General features: G+C 43.8%; 2 protein-coding genes across 6 annotated transcripts in view; one reads left to right on the forward strand and one right to left on the reverse strand.

The window, feature by feature from the left end:
* The first annotated feature begins 1,890 nt into the window (after positions 1 to 1,890).
* On the forward strand, positions 1,891 to 7,377 carry XKR8 (XK related 8). Its single transcript, XM_063312268.1, has 3 exons — positions 1,891 to 2,396; positions 3,279 to 3,475; positions 4,746 to 7,377. Exons 1-3 carry the CDS (start codon positions 2,074 to 2,076, stop codon positions 5,483 to 5,485), a joined length of 1,260 nt encoding a protein of 419 aa, XP_063168338.1. The 5' UTR covers positions 1,891 to 2,073; the 3' UTR covers positions 5,486 to 7,377.
* A 1,033-nt stretch (positions 7,378 to 8,410) lies between these two features.
* The window catches only part of EYA3 (EYA transcriptional coactivator and phosphatase 3), a 31,028-nt gene continuing 12,289 nt past the window's right edge, over positions 8,411 to 27,149 (reverse strand). For 3 of the 5 annotated variants that reach the window (XM_063312259.1, XM_063312262.1, XM_063312260.1), the window contains 11 exons: positions 25,046 to 25,128; positions 22,890 to 23,073; positions 21,608 to 21,747; positions 20,817 to 20,900; positions 16,960 to 17,049; positions 15,040 to 15,098; positions 14,456 to 14,613; positions 13,557 to 13,671; positions 12,805 to 12,926; positions 12,531 to 12,652; positions 8,411 to 11,438 (listed from right to left, as the gene is read on the reverse strand). In XM_063312259.1, the coding sequence (XP_063168329.1) occupies positions 11,358 to 11,438; positions 12,531 to 12,652; positions 12,805 to 12,926; positions 13,557 to 13,671; positions 14,456 to 14,613; positions 15,040 to 15,098; positions 16,960 to 17,049; positions 20,817 to 20,900; positions 21,608 to 21,747; positions 22,890 to 23,073; positions 25,046 to 25,128 (1,238 nt within the window). In that variant the 3' untranslated portion in view covers positions 8,411 to 11,357. The remainder of the gene's footprint in view (positions 11,439 to 12,530; positions 12,653 to 12,804; positions 12,927 to 13,556; positions 13,672 to 14,455; positions 14,614 to 15,039; positions 15,099 to 16,959; positions 17,050 to 20,816; positions 20,901 to 21,607; positions 21,748 to 22,889; positions 23,074 to 25,045; positions 25,129 to 27,149) is intronic. The other 2 variants (XM_063312261.1, XM_063312264.1) reach the window with 1 other exon arrangement.

Below are 27,149 nucleotides of genomic sequence, written 5' to 3' on the forward strand. Positions count from 1 at the left end.
GGCAACCAGCTTGATTGATAACTGGCAAATAGAGGGAGAAAATGTAGAAGCAGTGAAAGACTTTGTATTCCTAGGTGCAAAGATTACTGCAGATGCTGACTGCAGTCAGGAAATCAGAAGACGCTTAATCCTTGGAAGAAGAGCAATGACAAATCTCGATAAAATAGTTAAGAGCAGAGACATCACACTGACAACAAAGGCCCGCATAGTTAAAGCAATGGTGTTCCCTGTAGTAACATATGGCTGCGAGAGCTGGACCATAAGGAAGGCTGAGCGAAGGAAGATCGATGCTTTTGAACTGTGGTGTTGGAGGAAAATTCTGAGAGTGCCCTGGACTGCAAGAAGATCCAACCAGTCCATCCTCCAGGAAATAAAGCCAGACTGCTCACTTGAGGGAATGATATTAAAGGCAAAACTGAAATACTTTGGCCACATAATGAGAAGACAGGACACCCTGGAGAAGATGCTGATGCTAGGGAGAGTGGAAGGCAAAAGGAAGAGGGGCCGACCAAGGGCAAGATGGATGGATGATATTCTAGAGGTGACGGACTCGTCCCTGGGGGAGCTGGGGGTGTTGACGACCGACAGGAAGCTCTGGCGTGGGCTGGTCCATGAAGTCACGAAGAGTCGGAAGCGACTAAACGAATAAACAACAAATGGGCCAGTCACTGACACCATCAAGGTTAAGCCATAAAGTCTGCATGAAGTTTAGTATATTGGGCTAAACCTCTCTGTCACAGTTTGTTAGCCATGTTTTATGGCTTCCTGTTCCAGGAACCTAGCCAGTTTGGGTTTAGTCAGTCAAGCATAGGCACAGTAAATGATGGGGTTGGGCGGCTAAGAAATTCAAATAAATAAATAAATATAAATTCAAATAAATAAAAATATTTGTTTATTTAATATTCTGCCTTTATTATTTTTATAGGCAGGGAACATACCTAGTACTCCTTCCTCCTCCTATTTTCCCCCAAACAACAACCCTGTGAGGTGGGTTGGGCTGAGAGAGAGGGACTGGCCCAAGGTCACCCAGCCGGCTTTCCTGCCTAAGGAAGGAAGAAAGGAAGGAAGGCTCAGTGAGCATGAAGTCTTCCATTAACACTTGGCACAGCCTACTTTGCAGGGCTGTTGTTGCGATCAAAGGGAAAGGGGGCGGATCATGGGTGTGTCTGTTGATTCCTTGCAAGAAGGCGCGTGATCCTAGGAAGCGAAGCCTGGATCTAAGAAATTTCCCGGGCCATCTTCCGCATTGGCACCGCTGCCCCCTACACTAACTACACTAGCGGAACTGCCTCAATGCAAAAAAATAAAATAAAACATCTGCCAAGTTCGGCGTGTTGTGCAAGCGCAACCCCGGGATTTGTAGCCGACCCGGTGAAAGGGGTGTCAGCGCCACCTTACCACGGCGGCCACCGCAACCGTCCCGGCGTACAAAGACCGGGGAGCGAGTTGGGAAGGCTGCCCCTCGGCCCGTTCCTTCCAGCCGAGAAGACGCGCCCGCTTCCTAGCCGGGCGGGTGACGGCGAACTGCGCCTTCTACCCCCTGGTCCCGCCTCTCCTCGGGGAAAGAAGGCCCGGCGGCGGCAGAGGCGAGGCGGGCGGCTGCTCCGGCGGGGGGCCATGGAGCGCGTCGGACGTCCCCGTCCGAGACACCCTCCCGGCGCCGACGCCGCGGCCGTCGAGGAGAAGCCCCGCTTCCCTCGCTCCCTCCGGGACAGGGAGGCGGCGGGGCGGGGGCGCGCGGCTGGCTCTACGCGGAAAGGCGAGCGGGACAGGCAGTGAGCCGTCCCGGGGCGGGGAAGGGGCGGCCCGGTGGGAGCCTTGGGGAGGGCTCTGCTGGGGGATCCCGGGGAAGTTTCCTAGCTGGCACTTCGCTAGCGGGCAGCGGCGCTGAGCGGAGCCTCTCTTCTCTCCGCATCCCGCGGGAGGCGAGGAGTCGCGTCGCCACGCGACGCACAGAGGCTGCTGCTGCTGCCGAGAAGCCGAAGCGGGCGCCCGCCGCCCCGTCCGCCTGGCGGGGCCTCCTCGGAGGAGCTGGGCCCCGTCGCGGCCCTTCCCCTGCCCTCCCGCAGGACCATGGCCCGGAGCGGCTGTGGCCCTGGCTGCAGCCTTCCGCAGCCCCCTGCCTTCCGCTGCCTGGACCTGTTCTTCGCCCTGGTGGGCACCCTCGCCTTCCTGCTGGACTTGGGGGCCGATCTGTGGGTGGCTGCCAACTACCTGCGAGCTGGCCACTTCCACTGGGGTGGGCTGGTGCTGGGACTCTTGCTCCTCTCCTCCCTGACCACCCAGTTCTTCAGTTGGGCTTGGTTCCGGAGTGACTCTGAGAAGGAGGGCCTCCCACAGCCCTCCCCCTGGACCTCGAAGCTGCTCCATGCCCTACAGCTTGGCTACCTGTACAGGTAAGAGTAGCAGGGAAGCTTCTATTCATTGGCCCAGGCAGGTGCAGACAGCACGCGGCTCTCCCCTTCGGTACACACCACCATACCTAAACAGGAGTTTCCCTCCATGGCACCCTGCCTCCTTTCCTGAACTCTGGTGCCTTTGATCCAAATACCAGAGTCCACCTAATGCACCAAACCAGTGTTTCCTAATGCACCAAACCTTGGCAACTTTAAGATGTCTGGACTTCAACTCCCAGAATTCCCCACTGCACTAGGCTGTCAACTAACCTCACTGGGTGGGTTCAGACGGTTCCTGAGTTGTAATGATAGAGTGGGCTGCCAAGAATTTGGCCAAAGTAGGCAAACACAATTTAGGCTAGTGTGTTAAGCTACAGTTGGCGGCACAAACAATAGTGCTAGAGTTGTACTGTAAACCAAGATTTGGAAATCAGTGTGGCGATTTCCACAATACACTAAGCCAGAGTTTCTCAACCTAGACTACTTTAAGACATGTGGACTTCAACTCCCAGAATTCCCCAGCCAGCCATAAGTCAGTAAGTCCACAAATCTTAAAGTTGCCAAGGTTGAGAAACACTGGTTTAAACTAAAAATCAATCAGTAGGAAACTGGCATGCTGCAAAGCAAAAGGCTTCAGTCACACTGTTTATTGACAGGCATGCTCTTGGGCCCAAGAAAGCTCTCCTAGGGATGATGTAGAAAACATCATAAAGAAAGTACTGGTTGCTGGATGAGTTTGACTGGCCATGGTCACTGTGGCGGCCATGTTGCAATAAGTAAGTCTCCCATGGCTGCCATTTGGGGAGTGTGCTCACCGCATGCTTTCAAAATTCCAAATCTTGCCAGTGCCCATCTAAGAGACTGCTGTGTTACTTTGCACAGGTGTCTCTGTGTCCTGAAGGTGGGTTTCCAGGCATGCAAGATGGAAGAAGCAACAGCAGACCATCAGGCCTTTGCCATTTTCCTGTCACACGACGTCAGCCTGTTGCGCCTCTTCGAGTCCTTTCTGGAAAGTGCACCTCAGCTCATCCTGGTGATCTACGTCATCCTACGCACCAATCAAGCTGAGATATTTCAGGGTGAGCGCCCGTTTGGGAGGAATGTAGGCTTCTGCCAGCATAAAGGCCTGCTATTTGCAGTATCCAGCGGTGGATGTCAGCATTTCTGTAGCCCAAATTTTATTTATTTATTTATTCTTCAAATTTATATCACCACCCATCTCTCCCAAAAGGGGACTCTTAAATCTTCAGCCTTGTGGGAACACAAGGTTTGCAGACATACAAAAACAATACAGACAAATAACAATATCAGGTTAAACTTTCTTGTTAATTTGTTCAATAAAATTGGAAAAGGAAGTTCAGAATCAAAGATGGTTCCTTTTATCAATATACACACGCGCGCGCGCACACACACTAAGTAACAATACAATGGAGATCTTAATATTAGGTAGTTTAAGATTGAAGCTATTATTATATAACTAATACTTTGATGTGAATTGCAGTGGTTCTTTTTTATCTTATATTCAACTCTGGAGGAAAAATTAAATAATCTTACACTGACATCTTAAATGGCAATGAATACTGATAGAATTTTTACTTTTCTTTTTTTCTCTTCAATTTTTGAAGCTTTTTAAATAATAGAATGTTAATAATTTTTAATCATATAAACATTACTGCATTGAAATCTGTGTTGAAATAATACAATATAACAAGATTTATAATACTACAATAAAAGGGGAAAAAATCAAATAAAAAACTGGAGGAGGCGGATGCCAAAGCTGTTAAGGAGGACTGGACCACAAGGCTTCCTTCACGCAGCAACACTTTGTTGCAGTTCCCATCAAATGTCAGACCACAGCTTAAAAAAGTGGTACTGGGCAACTGACATACATGCACACATTTTTTTAAAAGTTGAAATACGTCAATTTGCCACACATTTTTTAATTTCTTCTGTTAGTTTCTTATCTGTAACCTTTTATTGGAAGGAACTCAGAGCAGCTCCATTTTATTTTTGGAACAACTTTGTAAGATAGGTTACTCAGAGAGAGAAATAGTGGCTTATTCAGTGAACTTCCATACCAAGTAGAGGTAATGTAGCCACTACAGCAAAATCCTATATGTTCCTCCTTGGTTTTACTATGTCAATATGTAGAGGATTTCATACTCTAGCATAAAAATATTACAATAGGGAATGCACTAGAAATGAGAATAATTTAAAAAATTGAAGCTTCCTAGGTTCAAGGGGTAGATTTTGCCCCTTTCAGCACCAGTACTACATGTGTGCAATTGGGGAGATACTTCCTCAGCCTGATCTCTATTTCCACTGCCTTCTCCCTTGTTTTCCTTGCAGTACTTGGGATTTGCACATCTTTTCTGTGTATCACCTGGGCCCTCTTGGATTACCACCAGACCCTGCGCAGCTTCCTGCGGGACAAGCACAAGCTGGCCTTCTTGTCTTCGGTCCTCTACTTCCTGTGGAACTTCTTGCTGATGTGCCCTCGCATCCTATCCTTGGCACTCTTTGCAGTGGTCTTCCCAGGCTACATTTTCCTCCACTTCCTGGGCATCTGGTTGGTCATGTTTCTCTGGGTCTCCTTGCAAGGGACAGACTTAATGGAACATGCCACCTTTGAGTGGTTTTATCGAGCTACGGTGGCGGTCATCCTCTATTTCTGCTGGTTCAATGTGGCTGAGGGGAAAACACGTCACCGCTCAACTATTTACCACACTTTCCTGTTGCTGGACAGCACCATCCTTGTGGTTCCTTGGTTCTGGTACAGCATTCCCTCAAGCTGGGATTCCCACGTGGGCCCTGTGCTCCTGGCTGCCCTGCTCTGTTATGCCTTTGGCATCTTCTTGAAAGGCATCTACTACCAGTGTTTTCACCCCACTGTGAAAACTGTACCCCTTGGGGATTATGATGAAGTGGACCACAGCGAGCCTGGGAACGGAGATGTTGTGTTCCGGCAAATGGTTATAGAACCCGTCATCAACCATCGGACATACAGACTCTCTCAGAATTTCTTTGCTGGCTCTTCGGCAGAAACTCAGTACCAAAGGAATGGGACTGTCAGGGATATATATCTGTGAGCCATGCTATTCATGCCCGGGGGCGCCAAGGCAAGACTATAGTTGAGTTAGATTCAGAAAACATTTGTACCAGTTGCCTGCTGAATCCATGCCTATACTTCTTTCAGGATTAGCCACATAAGCTAAGCCAAGTAAGCTAGGAAGGACATTTTTAAGCACAAGGTGGATGTTACCACGTAGGTTGACTGCATCTTTGGTTCAATCATGGCAAAATGCCATTCTCAGCTTTTCCTGCTGCCTATTTTGCAAATCTGCCTAAGGTAGCTTTTCTCTAGCTGCTTCCTCTCACCGGTTGTGTTGGATGACAGTGTTCATCATTCCCAGCCAGCATGGAGATGATTGTAAGCAGCACCCAATTAGAGATCCCTAGGGTGGAAATATTCAGAAAAAAAGCATTAATATTTCTTTCCCTGATTTTTTCTGGATTTGTTTCCTGCAGGTCTTCACATGTTCATATTCATTTCATTTGGAGGTCACCAGATCAGGGACAGCTGTTTGTGAATCAAAGAAAGAGGAGACACGAAAGGCTTATGTTCTGGAGTTTGACTTCCAGCAGGGCTGATGGATTCAAGTCTCATCAGTCAGAAGCAACAGCCTTGTTATTAGTTAAGGATGAGATTGTGCCAGCTGTCCTCTTGATGGGATTCTTTAGTAGAGAGGTGAGGACTCTGTAACAACATCAGCAGGTATGGCCAAATATAGCCAAAGGTGAAGAATGCTGGGAAATGTAGTTAGCAAGTCTGATAGTCCATAGGTACACCATTATTGCTTTCGATGTCTCTAAATCTGGATTCTATGACTTGCACCAAGTTGTGGGTCGCAGTACTTTTCAATTCTAGTGCACTTTTCAAACTTTTCCTTTAAATTCAGGCCTTCACTTCACTGTACTTGACTGCCCCCTGCCTGTGTTCAGTTATCATGCTACACCAGGAAAAATTAGTTGAAATGACCCTTGGTCACATGCTTTCCCTTTTCTTTGATGTGGCTACCAGAGGGGCTCCAAGCTGTCACTTCTATTTTTAGCTAGTTCTTGTCATAGTGTCTGAATATGACTCATGGTTTATATGGATGTCATAGTTCATCTGGAAAAACACACACTCCTCAAAGCATAAGCTATGAAACTGGCTTGTTTTAACATACCACTGTAAAGATGAACCATAGTTTAGAATTTGGATGTAGTGCTAAACTATAATTCATGGTGTTGAGACTTTTCCTGTCTCATTGAGATGAGGGAGTTGGTAAATCTGGTAGCTCATTGCAGTAAACTGTGGTTTGGTACTGGGACTGATGGAAGTAGAATTCCAAAATACCTGGAGGACGCTAGGTTGACTTTCCTTTAGTGCAGCATCTGAACGAGCTAGAGTTGTTTCAGCCCTTCCACAGTCCTGCTTGGTCTTGGCCATGGGCGGCCAAGTAGTTTATATTTCAAGAGACTTGAGAGGCCAATCCTTGTTCCAATTTTCAGGTTATCCTGAAGTGAGGCTTGGAAAACATGCCTAACACTTCTTTCTGGATTTGGCTCTCCTCCCATCCTTATGTAGCTAATTTAAAATACTATCAGTTACCTAAGTGTTTTCATAACTGTTCGGGCCGATTGGAATAAGCAAAAATGTGTATGGCATTGATATGTATATTCAACTTATTCTAGCTTCCAATGCAGAAGGTTGCAAGTTGGAGTGGCGGAGCAGCAAAGGGGTGGGAAAGGATCTACTGTTCCTAAGCATTCAAACACACACACACAAACACACACATTTCAAAAAAGCCCCCACCTGCTTTTCACTAGAGAAGATGGAATAGTGGATACCCTAGTCTTAACTTCTCTCTCTCCTTTCACTAAACTGTCTCCCAGTTTATTTTTCATTTACAGTAATAACAAATTCAGTGGGAACTCAGTGCAACTGTTAACTTATTGCCATTTCTGAAATGTTTAGACTGAATAAAGTATTTCAGTTCCTGTGTGCTATTTTAACCGCTCATACAAGGGGTTAAATAAAGGCTTAATCTTACCCAGGAAACAGTGGTAACTAAATACAATTATGTTGTCTGTTTTCTTATCCACTTAAATGTTGCTATGCTGGTTGGGACCAGAGGGCCATTGAATTTTTCAGAGAAGTTAGGTAAGCTTAGAACTTCAAGATGGGGCGTAAGCCTTTTTTGTCTTCACATCTACAAAGGGCTGGCTAAACCAATTTGTTGCCAAATAAGAGAATATGACCCTGTTCTAATTCCTTATACCAAAATCCAGACCTGGTAGTTGAATTTCGCTCCAACATAGCAGGCCCAACTGTTTCACACGTAGTTCTCCGAAAGGGGTCAGCCAATGGGTTTGCTAGCATGGCCCCTATCATAAGCTGCCTGAGATAGCTGCCTTACTCTGCTTAATGTAACTTGTCAGAACAGAGAGTTGTCAGTTAATGTGCAAATACAAAGCAAATGGCTACAGGTGACTGCCGAGGGTCCTAATAGAATTTAACCTTGTTCAAAATCCAGTCATTTCTTGGTGGGCTAGTGCTGGAGGCCCCCAAAAGGTTTGAAAAGCAAGATTATTCTTACCTGTTCCTGTAGTTCAATCATACAAGATTTCATGATTTAAGTATGTTAGATACAGGTATCCAGAGTGAAACTTAGTTGGGATTAATGATCTAGAAACATGGGGAGTCAATGTTGAATTCCCAGCATCCTGCATAATTGGCCACATTGGCAGGAATCGCTGTGAGCGACATTTGAAAGACCATAGGTCATTCATTGCTAGTGTACCAAAGCCCTAACAATACATGATGTTAGTCATTTTGAAACAAATGGGCTCAAGCTGGCCATGTTCATTTGGGAACAGGGAAGCAAAACCTAGAGCCCTGTTTCAGAATCCAAGTCCAATTCTTATGTCATGTTCAGCTAAACAAAAAAAAAAAAAATCACACCCATCTTGCTTTTGACATTTATGTTTATTGCAAACAGCACATTTGGAGGCAAAAAAGGAAAAGGAAAAAAAAGCAGGCAGAATCCATTTTCAAAGGATATGCTTGCATTTCACTCAGTGCTTGTTTAAATACATGGCAACTGTCTCTAGTATTTTGGGTGTGATGAGATAACTTGCTGGTGATAGGCGTTTAAGGGCAGAGCCAACTATAAAGCCCAAGATTCCACTGACACCACTTGAGAAAAGTGAGGGGTTTAGATTTATCTTCTGTTTCACAGAGAGCACCTTGAATAAGCCCTCAGGGTAGGGTAGGGCAAAAGACATGTAGAGCTGATTGAGCAAAAGACATGTAGAGCTGGTAGAGCGTGGTGACTTTCAGTAGATCAGCTAGGATTTCTGATCCCCAATTATTTGGGGGGAAATCACAATCCCCCAGCTATCCAGACCTGAGAGTAATTCTGGGTAGAATTTCCAGAAAAAGGGGGGTGGAAAAAAGAACAATTGGGGGGTTGTATAGAAAATAAAAGACTTTATTTTTTTTCCAGTTCACAGGACAGTTGCCATTACATAGAACATGATGTTTGAGGAATCTATATAGCCATTAATGCCCTCCAATCACTATCGTAAGCACAGCTGACACCAGTTCAGGACATCGACAGGACCCTGAGGGAGAATCAGCAACTGTAATTTACTTTTGCGTACTGTACGTAGTTGCAGTTGTAGCCCACTTCTCACACTTGGTGGGAGATGACAGCCTCCCACGTACTTAGATGCCAGTTCATCCACCTTTGCATTAGAAAGGACTAGGGGCGTGCTTGAAAGCTAAATAGTGGGAAGGGAAGCGGCAACACGCTGGTTTCCACACACTATGAAGACCCAAGAGAAAAGCAGCCAGCAAATTTAAGTGGTGCAAGAGCTGAACCGACTTTTATAAAAGTTGATACAGAAAACGTACCGTCACCCTGAGTGGTTTAGGGAAACAAATCAGCCTATCTGTATCAGAGAGGAGGCATTATAAATATCAGAATCTGACGCAAAAAGCTTCCCATGTGGCCAAAGGTGTTTCCGAAACCTGGCAAGGGGCTTCTTTATGGAGAAGAAAACTCTGAGCCATGCTTGCCAGTTTCCTGGTGGCTCAACATCTACTGGCTATGCTGACCGAGAGTGCTTAAAAAAATAGAATCAAGGATTAACTCTCAATACGGAAGAGGTGCAGGCTCACCACTCACTCTTCTACGCAACTGTTGACATTTCCGGGACTCTGGGGAGAAGTTAAGGCACAAGAGTTATTTCCAAAGTCAAGCAAGGGCCCTCTCGAGGCAAATGACTTCCCCACCTTTGCTGAGAAATAAAAATCTGTAGGAAAGCAATACAACAGAACAGAGGCTCTTTCTGTTCTGTTTCTGGAGGGGGGGGGGTAGAAGGTTCTTGGAGGGAGAATACATCTTCATCCAATAAAACACTGCCAGACTATCTTTTAAAGGACTTGTAAAAGACACCAGGCAACAAGGAGGCTGGGTATCTCCTTGCTGAGCAAGCAAGCAGGAACCTTTTTCATCATAATCGTATGTTGCCGCGCGCAATCTGCCCCATCAATACCTACCATGTATTTGTCTCAAAGGGAATCACTGCACTGCCTCCCTAACAAGAAGCTACTGTTCCTGTCTGTCGCTTAGTTTGACGTGACCTAACATGGCTTCTGGTTCTGTTCACGATTTCAAGAGTTTCCAGGCTGGCAACCAGAAGGAAGGGGCGGGGAGGGCAGTTAGAAGTAGCCATGAATGTGAAGTGGATATCCAGCTAGAGCTGAGATTACGGAAGAAAATTAGGTACCGTTGTCAAAGTGAGGGGTACTAAGCAACTTGGGCAGTTCCGGAGAACGACTGCAGGCGTCTCTTGAAAATGAGCAGGCTCCTATCCCTACCATCATCCTCTGCAAAGGAGCTGAAGAGATCCCTTTTGCCCTGGAGTTGAAAAAAATGGTTTTGCAGCACTGCAGCCTGCCCCTCCCACCCCCGGGACCTTGTTCTGCCCAACTCCTTGCCTTGGAAAAACTGCAGTGCAAGTAATCAGGACACTCCCTCTGCTGCATGGGAAGTTGGCAGCTCACGGCAAGGGCCTGTATGTGAAAAGCGGGTATTTTTCTATATCCAAAGGGGGGCTCCTATCATGCAACAGCAGAGTGTCACCTTGGGTCCAAGAAAAGGAGCTTTCTTATTGCCCAGTTATGCAAAGTCGCTGAAAACAGGGATGGCACTGGGACACTTAGATCCGGTAAGCGCCTTGTCCCCCTCGCTTAGAAGATTCGCCATTGCTCATATCAGAACGTGCTAGTCAAGTGGGGGAACAGCCATGGTGCCCTGGGAGTCAGATCCCAAGGGAATGGTCAGATATCTTCGGTCCCTGGCCTGCTAGGAAAGAGAAGCAGCTCCCCATCATCCAAACACACACCTTACTTTGTGACTTTTTCTAACACATCTACAGTGCTGTTTCTGAGCTTTGCAAGAAGGGAGACAGGTCTGGACCCCTTTCTGTAAAAAAAAAAAAGAATAAAATAAAAACAACCCAGTGACCTTCCTTTCTGATTTAAAAGCTTGAGAGAGGTCTGCAGGGGGCAAAAGTTACTCTACAAAAATGTACTGCTTTTCTCTTCTTTAGTATAATACCCCAGAGGGCTGCACGGGGAGAAAGATCTTGGCTGCTGGAGATTCTGCGCCCGGAAGTCTCCTGAAGTTCCCTTTGCCAAAAGACACAGAGAACCATTCAAGCACCTGAACTGCACTGCCAAGGCATTGGCGGTTCTCCTGGTAGAGCAGCGATGGGACACCTCCTACTGTACACTTCCACTGGCTGCATTTCTTTGTCTGGATGAAAGAGAAAATCCCCAGACTGGTTCCTGTTGAAGCCACGAGATGACTGTTGGGAGCAGGGCCAAGCTGCTTTTTGTCCAGGTCCTCACAGAAAGTCTAATTCGAGGGCCTGGTGGAGGGACACCAAGTCCGCGTGGTTTGTGATTCTCCAGAACGGCATGTTGTGCTGCAAAGAAGAGGAACCATACGGTGGTGAATGGAACTCGCTCTAGCAAGGGGGACAACATGGGGCGCAAGGGAAGAGGCGTATTAAGATTTTTTCTGCATAAGGAGGGGCGCAGTGGGTGGTATGAAATTCTGCATGTAGGCAAGGCCAGGTTTTTCTTCTCTAAGGTGGGGCGGGGGACTTTGTAATGTTTCTCTCTCCCTCTCAAGTATGGAAAAGTTATTTCCTTCCTCAAACTGGGGGAAGCCGCACTGCCCATTTACAGCAACTGTTGCTGGAGGAGCTTCAGGGTTGGGAAAAAATTGTTCTGGGGGGCCACACAGAACTTTCACATCCCAGACTATCTACTCTTCCATTATTTATCTTCACCACCACCACCACATTTATATCCCACCTTTCCTGTGGGAACTCAAGGTTCTCTGCTCATTTGTAGTGCACATCAACCCTGTGAGATGAATTAGGCTGAGCGAGTATGACTGGCCCAATGTTAGCTACTCAGTCCATGGAGACTTGAATTTGGGTTTCCCCAGCCAGGCACAGCATCTTAGCCACCACACTCAACTAGCTGTCTTGGTGCAGCAGGAACACAAGCCAGTACCTTAGTAAATTACAGTGTGTTACTGTACTTTCCCAGAACTGGAGCCAGCCAGGAAAGCAAAGGTTAACAGACCACTGGTCATGAAGTCTGTTTCTGTCAGGCACAGCCCAAGAGCAACAATAAGTCAGTGCATTCAAACTCCAGTTCTTTATTTGCTCTCCCCGTACAGACAGAATTTTACCAGACTAAAGCTACTCTAACTGACCTAAGGGAAAATAACCTGGGAGACTCTAGGCTATCCTGAACCTCTTCGTTCTCCCACCATTGCTCTCCAGACTCTGAATCCTCTTATCTCCTTGGAAAGTGCTCCCTCCTTCCTGAGAACCAGTGGCATTGCTGAAATCCACATTTTCAGATCCAAGGATGTGCCTGAGAGGGGAGTGGCCAATGCACTATATAGCTCTGGAGCAGACCCTGCAGTCAAAAAGCTAGCAGAAACAGATGCTAAACCACCCTGGGTGGTAACCGGGAAAAAGGATGAAGCCCACAATCACCTGCTTGGCTGCCATTTCTTCATCACGGCCATCTCCGATCACCACGTAGGTTACCTTCTTTCCAAACCGAGAGATGATTCGTTCAAAACAGCTCTCTTTGCCTGCCAGGAAGGTACACACATCTTTGTGATTAAAACAAAGAAATACTTGACAGTTGATGGTTTGACACACTGAAGCCTGCCTGCGTGCCTGCCTGCCTGCCTTCCCATACCTTGTTTGCTTTCAATGGGGAACTCCTAATACCACCCAGAGGAATTTGGTGTAACTCACTTACCTATTTTTGTTGCACTATAAATATTCTCAATGGGGAACACTTCGCCAAGTCCATACAGCAGGACTTTGGCCAGAGCTGGCACTAGCTGAGTGGTTGTTATCAGGACATTCACACAATTTTTTCTGGAGGGAAACAAGAGGGAGGAAGATCAGTTTACACAAAGTAAAAACAATCAAGAAGCTGTCAGTCTAGCAGCATCAGGGAAAGAGTAACAGTAAAGGAAGCTCAATGTAAATCCCACATGCAGCAATGGCCACAATCAGACATGGCAATAGGCCAGTATTTGAGAATTTTGACTTAATTGCGAATGAATAGAAAGTACATATATTGCTCCACCTGCAAGGGCTAGAGGCTTGACAGACACCGTTATATGCAAACCTGGAATTCTGGCTTGCTCTGCTTTTAACAAGCTGTGAACAAACCATAGCTGGCTTACTAGAACAGAATCCTAATGTTAAACAGGCTATGAATAAGGATTCCACTGGCAAGAAGAATAAGCAAGTGTGTACCATCACAGTGGTCATCCATGGTTATATCAACATTCTAAAAAATTCTGACTTATCTTGCTCAGATGTAACCTTCATGTTTGGACACTCAGTTGTAAGGTTCTCCACTGAGGCATGACCACCTCTTTAGAATTCAGGTTGGACAGTATTACACTATGCTGTTTATGAGACACTTCATCACACACAAATGTGGCAGCAAGCATTGTACTAGAGCTATTCTGCTACAGTAGATTCTCATTTCTGTACCTGGACTGAATGAGCAGGAGGGATTTTAATGCTGTTCCCAACCAAGAATCTGTTAACATTTCTATATCTTCCCTTAATCTCTGCAGTGCTTCCTTCTTCTCAGGACTGAGGAGAGCTAGAGAAAAAAAAAAACCATATAGAAATAATGTTGATCAGGAAATAGAAACATTATTAGTGTCAGGGCCCAGCTTTGTGATTTCTGAATTCATTAAATGGGGATTTTTTTTCAATTTAGAAATGTCTTTATGAAAACAGCAGAAAGCAGAGTTTTCATACATTTGATGGGACCCCTGAGTTTTAAAAAAATTTCATTTCCAAGTTGTCTTTCTGCAATAAATCAAAACTAAGTTCAAGTTCGCAAATGGATGCATATAAAATATTCCCTATTACTTCGGTCAGCCTTACACTTCTCTAATAAATTTTCTTTTTGAAATGGTTTTCACAAATTACATCACTGTTTTAAAAAAGAGGATAGTTTTGGTGGTGGTTAAAAGCACTGTGTGAAAGTAAACCCTTTGAAGGCACTTCACAAAAGTGGAACTCTGCATTTAATTGACAGATCTGTGATGTGTGATCTTCGATTCCCAGAATTCTACAGCCAGCATGGCCACTGTGAGTACACTGGGAGTGTATTCATTCAAACAACTAAGAGGACCCAGCTGGGAAAGGCTGCATTACATCCCTTCATTGCATTCCAGATGACTTTGCATGGCGTGTGTAAACACTTCAATGCAGTTACCACAATGCTAATAACCTCTTTCAGGTTATTTCTTTCAGGAAGTCCCACTCCAATTCTCCCAAAATTGGATGGCTGGCTGATTCTGGTTCTGTCCCCTTTGCAAAAGCTTAACAGTTTTTATAGAAGAATCTCCCCCTGCTGGGATCTTTCTGATACTCACCAACAACATTGCTTTTGTATTTATCATAGACCTCGCGCACCTTCCGGTAGCGGAATGCCAGCTTTCTCATCCAATCCACTCCTCCCTGGACACCCGCTGAACCATGATTGGCATTACTTCCTGAGCCGCTGAAGCCATCAGTGGAAAAATTGTAGTTGCTGGAATAGAAAAGGAAGGCTTTGGATTACATGTACCTCACAATCTGGATTTCAATAGTTATTGTTGAAAGAGATTCTAGATCTCTTGCCCAACTTCCAGGGGATGTCCCTATGCTTGAACACAACTACTGTATCTTTATTCTTAGCACCCTGCTGAATTCTTTGTACAGTATGTAAGCATTGCCCGGGGCTGCCAATCTAGTGCTCTTGAGGCTCTAAAACACCCTTATTGACAAGAAGGAATTAGAAAGTTGCTGCATGCTCATGGTCACCCTGCTATCCCCCCTTCCCTTTTTTAATAAGAAAATCCAAAGGTCATACTAAAGGACAGTACTTGAGTTTGCAAACATTCAACATTGACATGTTTTGTCTTTAGCATTATATATGAATGCTAACATTGTCCCTTTTAATCCCTGGGATCCACACCTTAAATCCTGGCCATTGTCATCTGATGCAACATCTTCTACATGTACTTGGTCACATTCCTGTAATGAAAGCACAGAAAGCAGATCTATGTAGCCCAGTCATGATCTATTCTAACTACCAATAGCATTCTATGCACTCTTCCCCAATCTGGTGCCCACTTAATGGATTAGAATTCTAAGCCAGCCAGATTCATCTTTGCGGATTGCAGTCCTAATACATCTAGTGTCATGTTCATCGTTCCAATGTTCTGAATACATCGTAACGTTTCGCATGTCACTTTCCTGATACGTGTTTGCAGAGTGGGGATTTCCAGCCGTGCCAGGCGGTAATCTCCTTACTGTAACTGTGGAATGTACGTTTGGGTTATGGAATGTCTTCAAGGTTACTTTCTCAGGCCGATGTGGGCAACCGTTGCTAACACCTGGGAGGGGGTGGTTGCTAAGCGGGAGCGAGGGCGGAATCGGGTTTGAGGCGAGGGTTTTTAGTTTGTATTTGGCGCGCTTTTGCTCATTCTCAGCTTTCTTTGTATTTGCACACTATTCTTTCAATAAATCAGTTTTCATTAAGAACCTACTTGTGAGGCTGAGTATGTCAGAATAGGCAACCATTACATCTAGAAGGTATCAGGTGACAGAAGACTGCACTTAGGTCTCTAGAAGAGGTCTTACCCACCACCTGTAATAGTGATGGGTAAGACCCCTGAATCAGAGACACCAGGCATTAACCTCAGGATCTTCTGCTTGCAAGGTATGCCTGATTCACTATTAAACTATAGCTCTTCCTCAGATGTAATGCCTTCAAGCATGTGTCTGGCTTTAAAATCTCAGATGCTCCAGCAAAGGAACTATATAAAAATGAAATACTCTCCTGCTAATGTTTCAAATAATGTTGAAATCTGGGGGTTACCACCATAGGAGACAGTGCCTCTAAACAACTGGGTAAACTTGATATTGTGACTTTCATTAAGCACTAATGAAGTATAGAGAATTCATAGGAACTTTTGACAATGCCTCCAAATGACAGAGCAATGCTTATATTCAACTGGTAACTAACTGGCATCTCAGTGAACATGCCACCTAGGTCAGCCTAGTGGAGAGCCAGTTTGGTCTAGTGGTTAAGGCAATGGGCTGGAAACCAGGAGACTGGGAGTTCTAGTCCCGCCTTAGGTGTGAAAGCCGGCTGGGTGAGCTTGGGCCAGTCCCTCTCTCTCAGCCCAACTCACCTCACAGGGCTGTTGTGGGGAAAATAGGAGGATGAAGGAGTATTAGGTATGTTTGCCGCCTTGCGTTATTTGTTAAAATAATAAAGGCGGGATAGAAAATAAATAAATAAAATAAAATAAAATAAAATAAAATAAAATAAAATAAAATAAAATAAAATAAAATAAAATAAAATAAAATAAAATAAAATAAAATAAAATAAAATAAAATAATATTCTGGGGACATCAGTTGATCAGTGTTTCTCCAACAACATTCTCAACTTTTCTAAAAAAAATATGCCAAGTGGCTTACAACGATGCTGGGTTCATACTCATTTAAAGATAATATGATCAATGAAAAGCAGTAAGCCATGACACTCCCCCCAAAATTATACCCTAAAGCTATTTAGAGGACTGAGAGAAGAAAAATCAGACCTGAGTTTAATGCTTTTTTATCTCTTTTTCATCTCTAATAACCAAGAGGGTGCTATTAGTCTACTGATTACAATGCTATGAAAAAGGAGACTAATATTTGAAGTACACAGATCTCCTACTGTTAATCTTAATTGACTAATTTGGAAGTTCAGGTTTGCAATCTGGTTTCATTTCCTATTTCAGTTCTGACTAATGGAGATAAACTGCTTCGGCATGTGTCTTGCTTTTCCAACTTGATAGATTTTATTATGATATTCCAACAGATGTAAGGTCAGAGTTTTCCTACCTCCAAGTCATTGAAAAACAAGTGTGTGTCGGCCACTTCAAAAATCATTTCTTCCATTGTCAAACCAAAGCCAACAACTAAACTGGGATCCTAAAAGTTAGAAGAGAGAGTCTGTTGGGGGGATGGTATTAGAAACTTTCAGAAGTCAGACATTCTAATGCAAAAGATACATTCATAGAAGCTTATTATAAGTACAGCTGTTATCAGGTTAAAATTGTTTTATTTGTATTAATGTATATAAAATTACTTTTAGGCAGCTTTTATGGATAGAACTGGGAATGTCCATGGGGTGTGTGTGTGTGTGTGTAAAAAAAAGTCAAGATGGCCACAAGCATCCAATCAAAGGCCCCATTCTAATCATTCACTGTGACATAAAAAAGGGGAGGGCTTTGATTGCCTGATCGTGGCCACCTCCTTGACTCTCCCCCCGCCACCTCCACCCTGCAGACACTCTTGGATGGAACCTTTCAAGTCTGTATACATCATAAAAACTAGACTGCTACTTGCTGGAATTCTAACATATGCTGCTCTATATGGCAAAGTCAGAAGCACTGGAACTATACAAGCACTGGAACTTTCTCAAAACTTTGAAGAAAATGAAAAATGAATTAAATTCTTCTAATCTAAAAAGATGCTATCAGGCCTAGCCACAAGGTACTCTGGAAGGAGGCCGTGGTATGACCCCTCCTGAAGAAGCCCTCCCTTGATCCAGAGGGGCCGAACCACTTTCATCCAGTCGCTAAACTTCTCTTTTGGGGGAATGTTGTTGAGAAGGAGGTGGAGATTAGGCTATAAAGGATCCTGGAAGATGGATTATCTGAGTCCCTTATCTTTGGCTTTCAGACTTGAGCATGCAATGGAAGCAGCTCTGGTCACTCCTCTGGATCACCTAGAGTGGGACTTCGATGAAGAGAATGCAGCCTTCCAGTCCTGCTAGATCTCTCTGTAGCATTCAATACCTTCAACGGTGATATCCTTCTGGAGCGCCTGCAAGAATTGGGGATAGGAGGCACTGTTTTGCAGTGGTTCCGCTCCTTCCCTAACAGGTACACTTGCTCAATGATAGTGAAGGCAAGATACAGCTGCTCCTGTGTATCGTACTCTAAGCTCAGCCCTCTCCACCAAACTATTTAACATCTACATAAAAATGATGGGAGTGATTATATGCTAATTCCTGCTAAGCTATTTGCACATATAACCCAGTTATACAACTCCACCAGGGACCAAACAGGAGATGCTGTGGAAATCTTAACCTGGTCAACAGGAGGCTTTGAGCAGGACAAAACAGATTTAAGGTAGCCATGTTAACCCATGGAATTCTCTTCTCCCTGAGGCTAGGATGGCACCCATCCTCCCTGTTGTTTATGAAACCTGCCCCGTCTTCCATCAGGCCTTTGGAGAATAAGATGATAAGGATTGTGGCCACAACATATGGCCTCTGATGACCAGGTCTGATGTTGGTCTGGTTGATGTTAATTATACTTTCATGGATTTATGATGTATTTTTATGGTTTTACACTGGCTAATGTTTTTCATGATATGTTTTTATTATGTCAGAATCTTATGAGGGCTGCAAACAAATACTGCAAAATAAAAAAAAATACATAAACACATATACATAAACTTGTATAAATACAGTACTTATGAGAGTAAGCCCAAGCGAAGTCAACAGGACATTTCTCTGAGACAAGATAAAAGGGTGTGCAAAATGTTTCACTACAGAACATCCTGAACTCCTTGCAACTATTCTGGAAGTGGTCCAACCTTGACATGGAACATCTGCAGAACATTCAGGGTTGGAAAGTTCTCTGATGGAGTATTTTGCCCATCAGTATAGAGAGGCATACATTTGCCTCCCTGCTGATAATGGCACGGCTCTTTATGATTTACAGTTCTGGCTTAGTCTTTGATAGATACAACAGGAAAGGGGAAAATAAAAAGGTGAGAAAGTCTTTTCTGATACATTCTGGGGCCCTAACAAGGGCATGGGATTTCTGGGTGAGAGGATGAGCCAAATGACAGTTGATCGGATGGATGGAATGATGGATGGATGATGCCTTGTTGCCTCCTCAAGAAGCCATCGCTGACCTCACTATATTGGACAATTTTCATCTAGTATCTAACCTCCCCTTTTGGGGGAAGGTGATTGAGAAGGTGGTCGTGCAACAGCTTCAGAGGACCTTGGATGAAGTGGATCCTTTTCACGCTGGATTCAGACCAGGGTATGGGATGGAAACGGCACTGGGTGCACTTTTGGATGATCTCTGGTGTGGGTGGGATGGGAGTTGTGTGTCCATCCTTGCGTTACTTGACCTCTTGGTGGCTTTTGATACCATCGGCCATGGTATCCTTCTGGATCGACTCAGAGGATTGGGGGTGGGCAGCATGGTGTGCTGGTTCACCTCCTTTCTCCAGGGTTGATTCCAGTCGGTGGTGATTGGGGAGGAGAGATCCTGTCCTTGGCCCCTACTGTATGGGGTGCCAGAGGGGGTGTGCTCTTTCCTCTCCTATTCAACATCTACATGAGACCAATGGGTGAGCTCATCTGTTGCCAGGGGGTGAGGTATCATCAGTATGCATCAGTACATTGATGATACCCAATTATGCATCTCTGCCCCTGGCGAATTAAGCAATGATGGGGACTTCTTATCTTGGTGTCTGGAGGCTGTGAGGGTCTGGATGGGAAACAAGTCTTCAACTGAACCTAGGCAAGACTGAGTGGCTTTGGGTTTTGAGGCCCTCTGGTTCTAGGACTGTGCCATCTTTGGTGCTGGATGGAGTTGCACTGCCCCAAACCAACCCCGTGTGCAATCTGAGGGTTCTCCGAGACTCACAACTCCTGTTTGAATAGCAGGCGGCAGTCGTCGCTAGGAGGGCCTTTGCACAACTTCCTATTGTGTGCCAGTTGCGCCCATTCCTAGATTGAGGGGCTCTACTCACGGTCACTCATGCCCTAATCAACCCCCAGTTGGACTACTGTAACGTGGTCTACATGGGGCTGCCCTTGAAGAGTATCCAGAAATTTCAGCTGGTGCAAAATGCAGCGGTGCAGGCAGTTATGTGTGTTTCTAGCAGAACCCACATTACACCTGTGCTCTGCAAGATGCATTGGTTACCAATCTGTTTCCAGGTCCAGTTCAAGGTGCTGGTTCTGCCCTTTGAAGGCCTTCATGGCATGGAAGTGGGTTATCCGAGGGACTGCCTCTCCCTGATTACATCTGCCGTCCCACCAGATCCAGCAGAGAGGGCATGCTACGGGTTCTGTCAGCTAGGGAGCTACGTTTGGCAGGCCCTAGGAGGTGGGCCTTTTCTGCTGTGTGGCCTGTGTTATGGAATATCCTCCCACCTGAAGTGAGGCTGGCTCCATCGCTTTTGACTTTCCAAAGGTCCCTTGAGACCTGATTGTGTCATCAGGCCTGAGGACCCCAGAGGACTAGTGAACTAGTGAGGTGGCTCCACTATTATTAACATCCCTTCGCCCAGTGTTTCTTCTTTTTAGCCTTGCTTTTTATAGCTTTTAATGTTATTATTACAATTAATAGTACTAATTGTTTGGGTATTTATTAACCAACTGTTTTTTAGCTTTGCTGTACGCTGCCCAGAGTCACTTGTTTTGTGAGATGGGCGGCTATACAAATTTGATTGATTGATTAATTTTGCCTCTGAGGCAGCCCATGCTGGGAGGAAAGTGTTAAAAGTGCAGCTGGCCCTGGCCAGGCCCATGGAAGGCTCTTGGCTCCTTCACCCACTGTAAGAGTGCCATTTACAAAACTTGTCATTTGGATGGCTTAACTTAGAGAAAAGATGAAACCAGCTGTACATTCTACAGTAAACACAACAGCAGCAAAAATCAGTACCTTCCCATACTTTTGGGCATATGACCCTGTCAGAAGAGAATGAAATATTATGATGGTCTCATCCAAGTCCCACAGAAATACTCGCTGAGGAAGAAAGCAGAAATGAAGTAAGTTAGTTTTGGTGGTGGCTGGGTTGTTCTTTTCTTTTTTCCCCCCAAGTGCCTCAAAAGCACCCCTGCTCCATTTTGGCTATTGTAAAAAAAGACCACAGTGACTTAAGGCTGTTAAGAATTACAAGAGCCTTTGTTTCTGGTATACAGTGCGATAACATCCCCACCAAACTACATTTTACTTTGTTAGAAGACTCTGGGTGTTTCTGGGGACTGTATTATGAACTTCAGAAAGGAGGATAAAGCTGACCCCAAAGAGATGAAGACGAATATGTGTTATATCAGCTCTTCTCTCTGTCGTGCAATGTGACACCTGTAGATTGATCGTCCCTGTTTTGAGGAAAAGAGACTGGGTTCCCGGCATTCCTTACTCAACGGATACTGCCCTCATCCTTATCAAGAACTTTCAGATCTTTTTAGTATGATAATCCTTCATTTGATGTTTGCGCTCCTCAAGTGGTGATCTCAGGTTTGGATTTAAGTCCTACTTAGCTAGGCTAGTTTCTCATGTTTTGCAGTGAGAAAGAGAGAGAGTTAAGAAGACTAACTTTCCCATTAGGTTATTCAGTTCGCAGACTACAATTGCCTAACTTCACCATCATTTCATTTATTCAAACTTCTGAAGCTTAAAGAGAGAGAGAGAGAGAGAGAAATAGAGGGAAAAAATAGCCAAACACAAACTTCAAGTTCACTGTCCTGCGGTGAAGAAGCGTCTGCTTTCCTCTTGCCTCTGTTTTTCCCAGTCATGTTTCTCCTAGATTGCTCATCTACATGTTTACTTGCAGTCGCTCTTGGCAACGATGGACTGGCAGATGGATCTCCTAGAAGAAAAGAACAGCAATTTTCATGTATCTTGCACCTTCAAGACACAAGATGCATACGTGGTGTTCCAGTGCCACTTTCATAATTCAAATTCACAACCTTTACATAAAAAGTAACAAATAAAGGAAGGACGAAAGAAAACAAACAAGTACAACAACCGTATAAAATCGCAAAAAGATAATAAGAACAGCCTGGAAATTAATGGGAGTACAAAATGAAAATTTAAAAGGCATTTGAAATGGAAAGAATACAGAAAAAGCATCAAGCCACTCCATGGGGAGAGCGTTCTTAAGATGAGATGCCACCTAGGGAGGCCCTTTTCCTAATTTGGCATCTGCCTCACTTCAAATGGCAGGAGCAGACAGAGGAAAATCATGTAGATTATCTGTTGTACAGGTTTAAGATGGGAAGAAATAATATCTAACCATGCAAGGCTTTAGATGCAATATTTACCGTATTTACAAAAATTACATAGAATGAAACGTTCTTTGTCAAATGAACTCCCACCCCCATGCTTCGCAGTCTGCCAGGGAGCATAGCACTTTGTGCAGATAAAAATCAATGTCCACTAAGTGCAAGACCTTTTCCAGTTTTTGTTCTGATAGTGTAACGCCTTTCCTTAAAAGTACACCCACCCCCTCCTTCTCTAAAATGTTACCTTAAGAAATATATATTGTAAAGCAGCATGTAGAACCTGTAATGATCTGGAGTTCAGGATGAACACAGATGACAACCCATTATTCCAGGTGGTGCAATACATTTGCAAAGAACACCAAAATGATCTATCCTAATGGGGTAGCAGGGCAAGAAAATGATGGAAAGCAGTCCTAGCTTCCTATCCGCACAAATCAGACCAGAGTTATCTTCTTGCTGGCTAACTCCTCAATGGGAAACTCAATCTATTCTCTCAATCTGAGAGGTTCTCTGCTAGGAGAACTTTTCCTTCTGGTTCAGTTCCAGATCATCAATAAAAGGAATGCCTTAGGCACACCAGTACCAACATAAATGCACTGCTAAGGTACCATTTAATATATAGTTGAGACCCAGTACCCCCCACCCTCCAGCTCCAATACTCAAAATCCTACACTTCTAGGCTGAATCTAAAGAGCATTTACAAACCCATCTTCCCCCATGAGTTTACCAGAGGAATGTCTCTGAATCGTCTGGGCAGGCACCATGGCATTTGATTTTTCGGATGGATACGTGGCAGATGTTAACGTGTTGGTCTCTGTGCTACTGTCTGCTGGTGCTATCACGCCAAAACTTGAACTGGGATAATACGGCTGGTACTGACTTTGGCCAAGGATGGTGTACGTAGGATACTCCTTTAAGAAGAAATTAAGAAATAAAGAAGGGCAAAGAAAGGTGCTGCATTAGATAGCCTTCTCTATCCTAGTGCGTTCCAGCTATGGCAATTACAACTCTCAACAGCCTACATGGGAGGATGCCAGGTTAGCTAGGAATGATGAGGGCTGTACTGTACTGGACAAAAAGGCAGGTTGATAAAAGTCATAAAAATCCTTTTAATATTCCTGTAAGTTATGTTTTAAGAACTTTCTCCAGGTGCTTGTGTTACTTGTTTAGCAAAGGAAAGCTATGGGATGTCTTCCCTACAGAAGCCTGCCTGGTTTTTCCATTACTATCTTTTATATATAGTAACTAAAATTGGACAAAAAACATTCTTACCAAGGCATTTTAATTTGTTTTCAGCTGTCTAATTATGCACGCTTAGCTGACATTCTTGTACTTTAAGATCCAACTGAAAGTCTCCAATCTTAAAATTCTTATAAGATAAAGGGCAATATATAAATGTTTTTAATCAGACAATCTGTGGCCTTTGGGGTAATTTCATCTGTTAGGATTAGCAGCCTTTCCCTGCTGTCTGCTGCTTGGAAGAGAAAGGGGAGGACATCCGAAACTGAATCTCCCCAACCACTTCTGACTGAGATCCATTCATTACATGCTTAGCATGACTCAGAATGCATTCCCATTTCTCTTACACAAACAAGCCTCTTTTTCAAGGCAGTATTTGTTGTAATGTGCATTCAGCAGGGGGGAACGTACAAAATGCCAACCTGTTACTTAAAATTACACGAACAAGCTCAAGTGAAAGGTCAGGCATATGAATTCCCAGTTTACATACTTCTGTACAGCAAGTTTAGATACACTTTTAAAATAAAATCAAACTCTACTTAAGTCACCTTCTGGTCATACAGGATGACAAGGTAAAGGTAAAAACTCCATTGTGTCAAATTCGACTCCTGATATAACAGGATTTTCCTGGAAACTATAGAGGGCATAAAGACAGGTCTTGAAGGACAGTGAGAAGATCCGTTACCAAGGCAATGATCACGTTAGCATGGCTTAAGTCATTCCAAGGGAAAATTGGAATGAGATTCCAACTGGGATGAGATTTCTTGAGAAAATGCCTCAGACAGCACACACACCCTTTAATTCACACAGAGATAAAGTGAGGGAGAAGGGAAGCACATTCACACTTGCAAGATTCTGTTACTATAGCTGTTCTAATAAAACTAGTTTTAGACCTATATGGCATTGGTTTCTTAGTCTGGTCTACCCTGTACGGCAGACATGAACAATATGGAAGTGATGTATAACTGTGTAGACCATGGTGCTCTCTGAGCTTGATTCATATACCTGACCCTTCCCTTGGGCTTGTTCATGTAATTTTAAGTAATAGGTTGGCATTTTGTACATGCTGTATCAAGCTAATGCTTCTTGATTCTTTTTTTTTTCTTGAAAGCCAGAGCTGCACAGCACTGTAACAGACAGCACACAAAAAGACAGCGACATGCATGTCTCAAGTTAGATGTCTATAAAAGGTAAAGGTAAAGGTTTCCCTTGACATTAAGTCCAGTCGTGTCTGACTCTAGGGGGCAGTGCTCATCTCTGATTCAAAGCTGAAGAGCCGGCGTTTGTCCGTAGACACTTCCGTGGTCATGTGGCCGGCATGACTAACCGGAATGCAGTTACCTGCCCGCTGAAGTGCTACCTATTAATCGACTCACATTGGCATGTTTTCGAACTGCTAGGTTGGCAGGAGCTGGGACTAGCAACGGGAGCTCACCCCGTCATGCGGATTCGAACCGCCGACCTTCCGATCGGCAAGCTCAGCAGCTTAACCCGCAGCACCACCGCATCCCTCTGTTAGATGTCTACACACTTCATAAAAGCAAATCAATATTTGTCTCATATCATCCAATTGCTAAATATATTGGAGCATGGGATAACATACTTTACACTGAACAGGCTTATTTATACAGGAAGATGATGTACCTGTTGAGAGATGCTGGCGGTGGCAGCTGAAATATTGACAGCAGGTGAGGAAGTGGAAATTGAGTTGGCATGAGTACTTGAAGCTGTAAGAAATTTAGAAGGATGCCACTGTATTAATCCATTTCATTAAAAATGAAGAGGATTGTTAGAACTACCTAACGGGAGGAAAATGGAACATTTCCAGTATCTTTAGTCCCAACTATGTTTCCCTTCATCAAAGGAGTTCACAGAGACAATGAAGTGGACAAAATGACCAGGTCCCCCTACATTATAATGCAGCTGTTCTTCCTTTTCAAAATAATTATTTAAATGTCTGTTGGGTTTACTTAAAAAAAAACCCTACATGAATGGAATTTGCTCTTCTCACAAATACATACCAGGAAAATACAGCTTAAGCAATTATATAGTTGTATTAAATTGTGTAATTTAATTTAAATGTATAAATTTATACAAGTTAATCTAAGACTAAGCATTAAGTCAATGAAAACTACCACATCTGTATAAACCTTTTGTAATCTTTACTAAATGTGGGCCAACATATTTGCTAAAGAATGATAGAGCTTTAAGTCCAAAATATGCAGAGGGCACCAATTTGGGAAAGTATAATGCATAGGATTGCACTGTTATTTGAAGCCACAATCAGCTATTACTAACATGTCCCATTGATTTCAATGGGACCCAGTGTGGCTTACTTTGTCTGGATCAACATCATTACTATTCTGTCTGCTTCTAAGAGGGCTGGAACTAAAAAGAGGGCGACTGAAAACAAGTGAAAGATGTTACCTTATGAGTAGGCTCGATCTTTTCAGAACTAGTATCCCAAAAATAAATCAACAAGCATCCAAATCAAAATAGCCCTATGAAAACTAAGTGTGCTTAATGACCACAAGTACCCATTGGAAAAGTAAAATGGAGCCTGGCAGAGAGCTGAGAGAATGGTATGAAGAACATGAGCGATATTTTAAATAGGGACTATATTCCTCACTAGGAGATAAAGAGGCACTACCACATGTTGTTCCAGGCTGCATATCATGCTGATTGTAACAATTGCAATACACAATAAATAGGTTGATCACTTTAAAAGTTACATTCCAGAATCAAGCCAGAGTTTGGCAAGCTTAAATCCACTGAAACCAAAGGCACTTCAAGATGCCTCACTTGGGGTCAGATACAGACCTGGGTGCTGAATAAAAGAATTGTCACTTTGTCAAGAACTTCAGTACTGGATTGTCTGATTATTAGCTGGCTGCTAATGGGAACTGCATCCTTATGTCAAACAGCAGCCACCAGCAACCATCAAGAGAACCTTTATGGAGTTTAAATAAACAATTTAATCCTTAAAGTGGATGACCTACTTCAAAGCAATATAAAATTACTTTATTCCATGAAAGTTACATCCTGCTGATATCTTGAAACTTACAATTCTTAATCAACTAATGAAAACCAAACATACACACACACACTGTTGTTGCTGTCATTCCCCAAAGTGACATAATTCACTTATGGATGCACCTTTTGGGTAAGATGTACCACAGCAGCCTGACTATATTTTCTTCCTACTGCTGCAGGGTATCAAATGTGTAGAGTTGCCTATTTTTTTTATGCCAAAGTGTCACAGAATCTGTCTGGAAAACACTGCAGTTTTTCCGTCTCCCATTTTCACCCTCTTGCAATTAGCCAAGGAGATCTGCTCAGTGGTACCTAAAGTGAGTTACTGCTGTGTTGTATTTTTAAATGAAATGTACCATCATATATTTCTGAATCATATTTAGCCTATACAACGAGCTGATTTTTTTCTTCTTTTAATGACAGCTGCCTATTAGAAACCAAAAGGAGATTACACTCTGCAACTATTTTTGAGGAGGAACCCACATAAACCAAAATCAATAATAAATGTGTGAAATCTGAGGACTGATAGTGGATTTCATGAACAAAATGCATGTAATTGTCTTTACAGGACATGGAGGTACAGTAGATCCAAAGTAATTTTCAGCATAAGATGCTGAGAAACTGTATGATTTTGCCTATCTAAATAAAAGCTGGCTAGTTTTGCCATGTGAGACTAAAAGCTCTCTTCCAGCTTTTAGGAGAAAAAGGAGCTGGA

Source organism: Candoia aspera, chromosome 10, assembly GCF_035149785.1.
Source record: "Candoia aspera isolate rCanAsp1 chromosome 10, rCanAsp1.hap2, whole genome shotgun sequence".
Lineage (NCBI taxonomy): Eukaryota > Metazoa > Chordata > Lepidosauria > Squamata > Boidae > Candoia > Candoia aspera.

Excerpts from the sequence above, each read along its gene's own strand:
- XKR8 (XM_063312268.1), top strand. The coding sequence starts at position 2,074 with ATGGCCCGGAGCGGCTGTGGCCCTGGCTGCAGCCTTCCGCAGCCCCCT. Across the intron at positions 2,397-3,278 it reads CAGCTTGGCTACCTGTACAG|GTGTCTCTGTGTCCTGAAGG; the intron begins GTAAGAGTAGCA and ends TACTTTGCACAG. Across the intron at positions 3,476-4,745 it reads TCAAGCTGAGATATTTCAGG|TACTTGGGATTTGCACATCT; the intron begins GTGAGCGCCCGT and ends TTTTCCTTGCAG.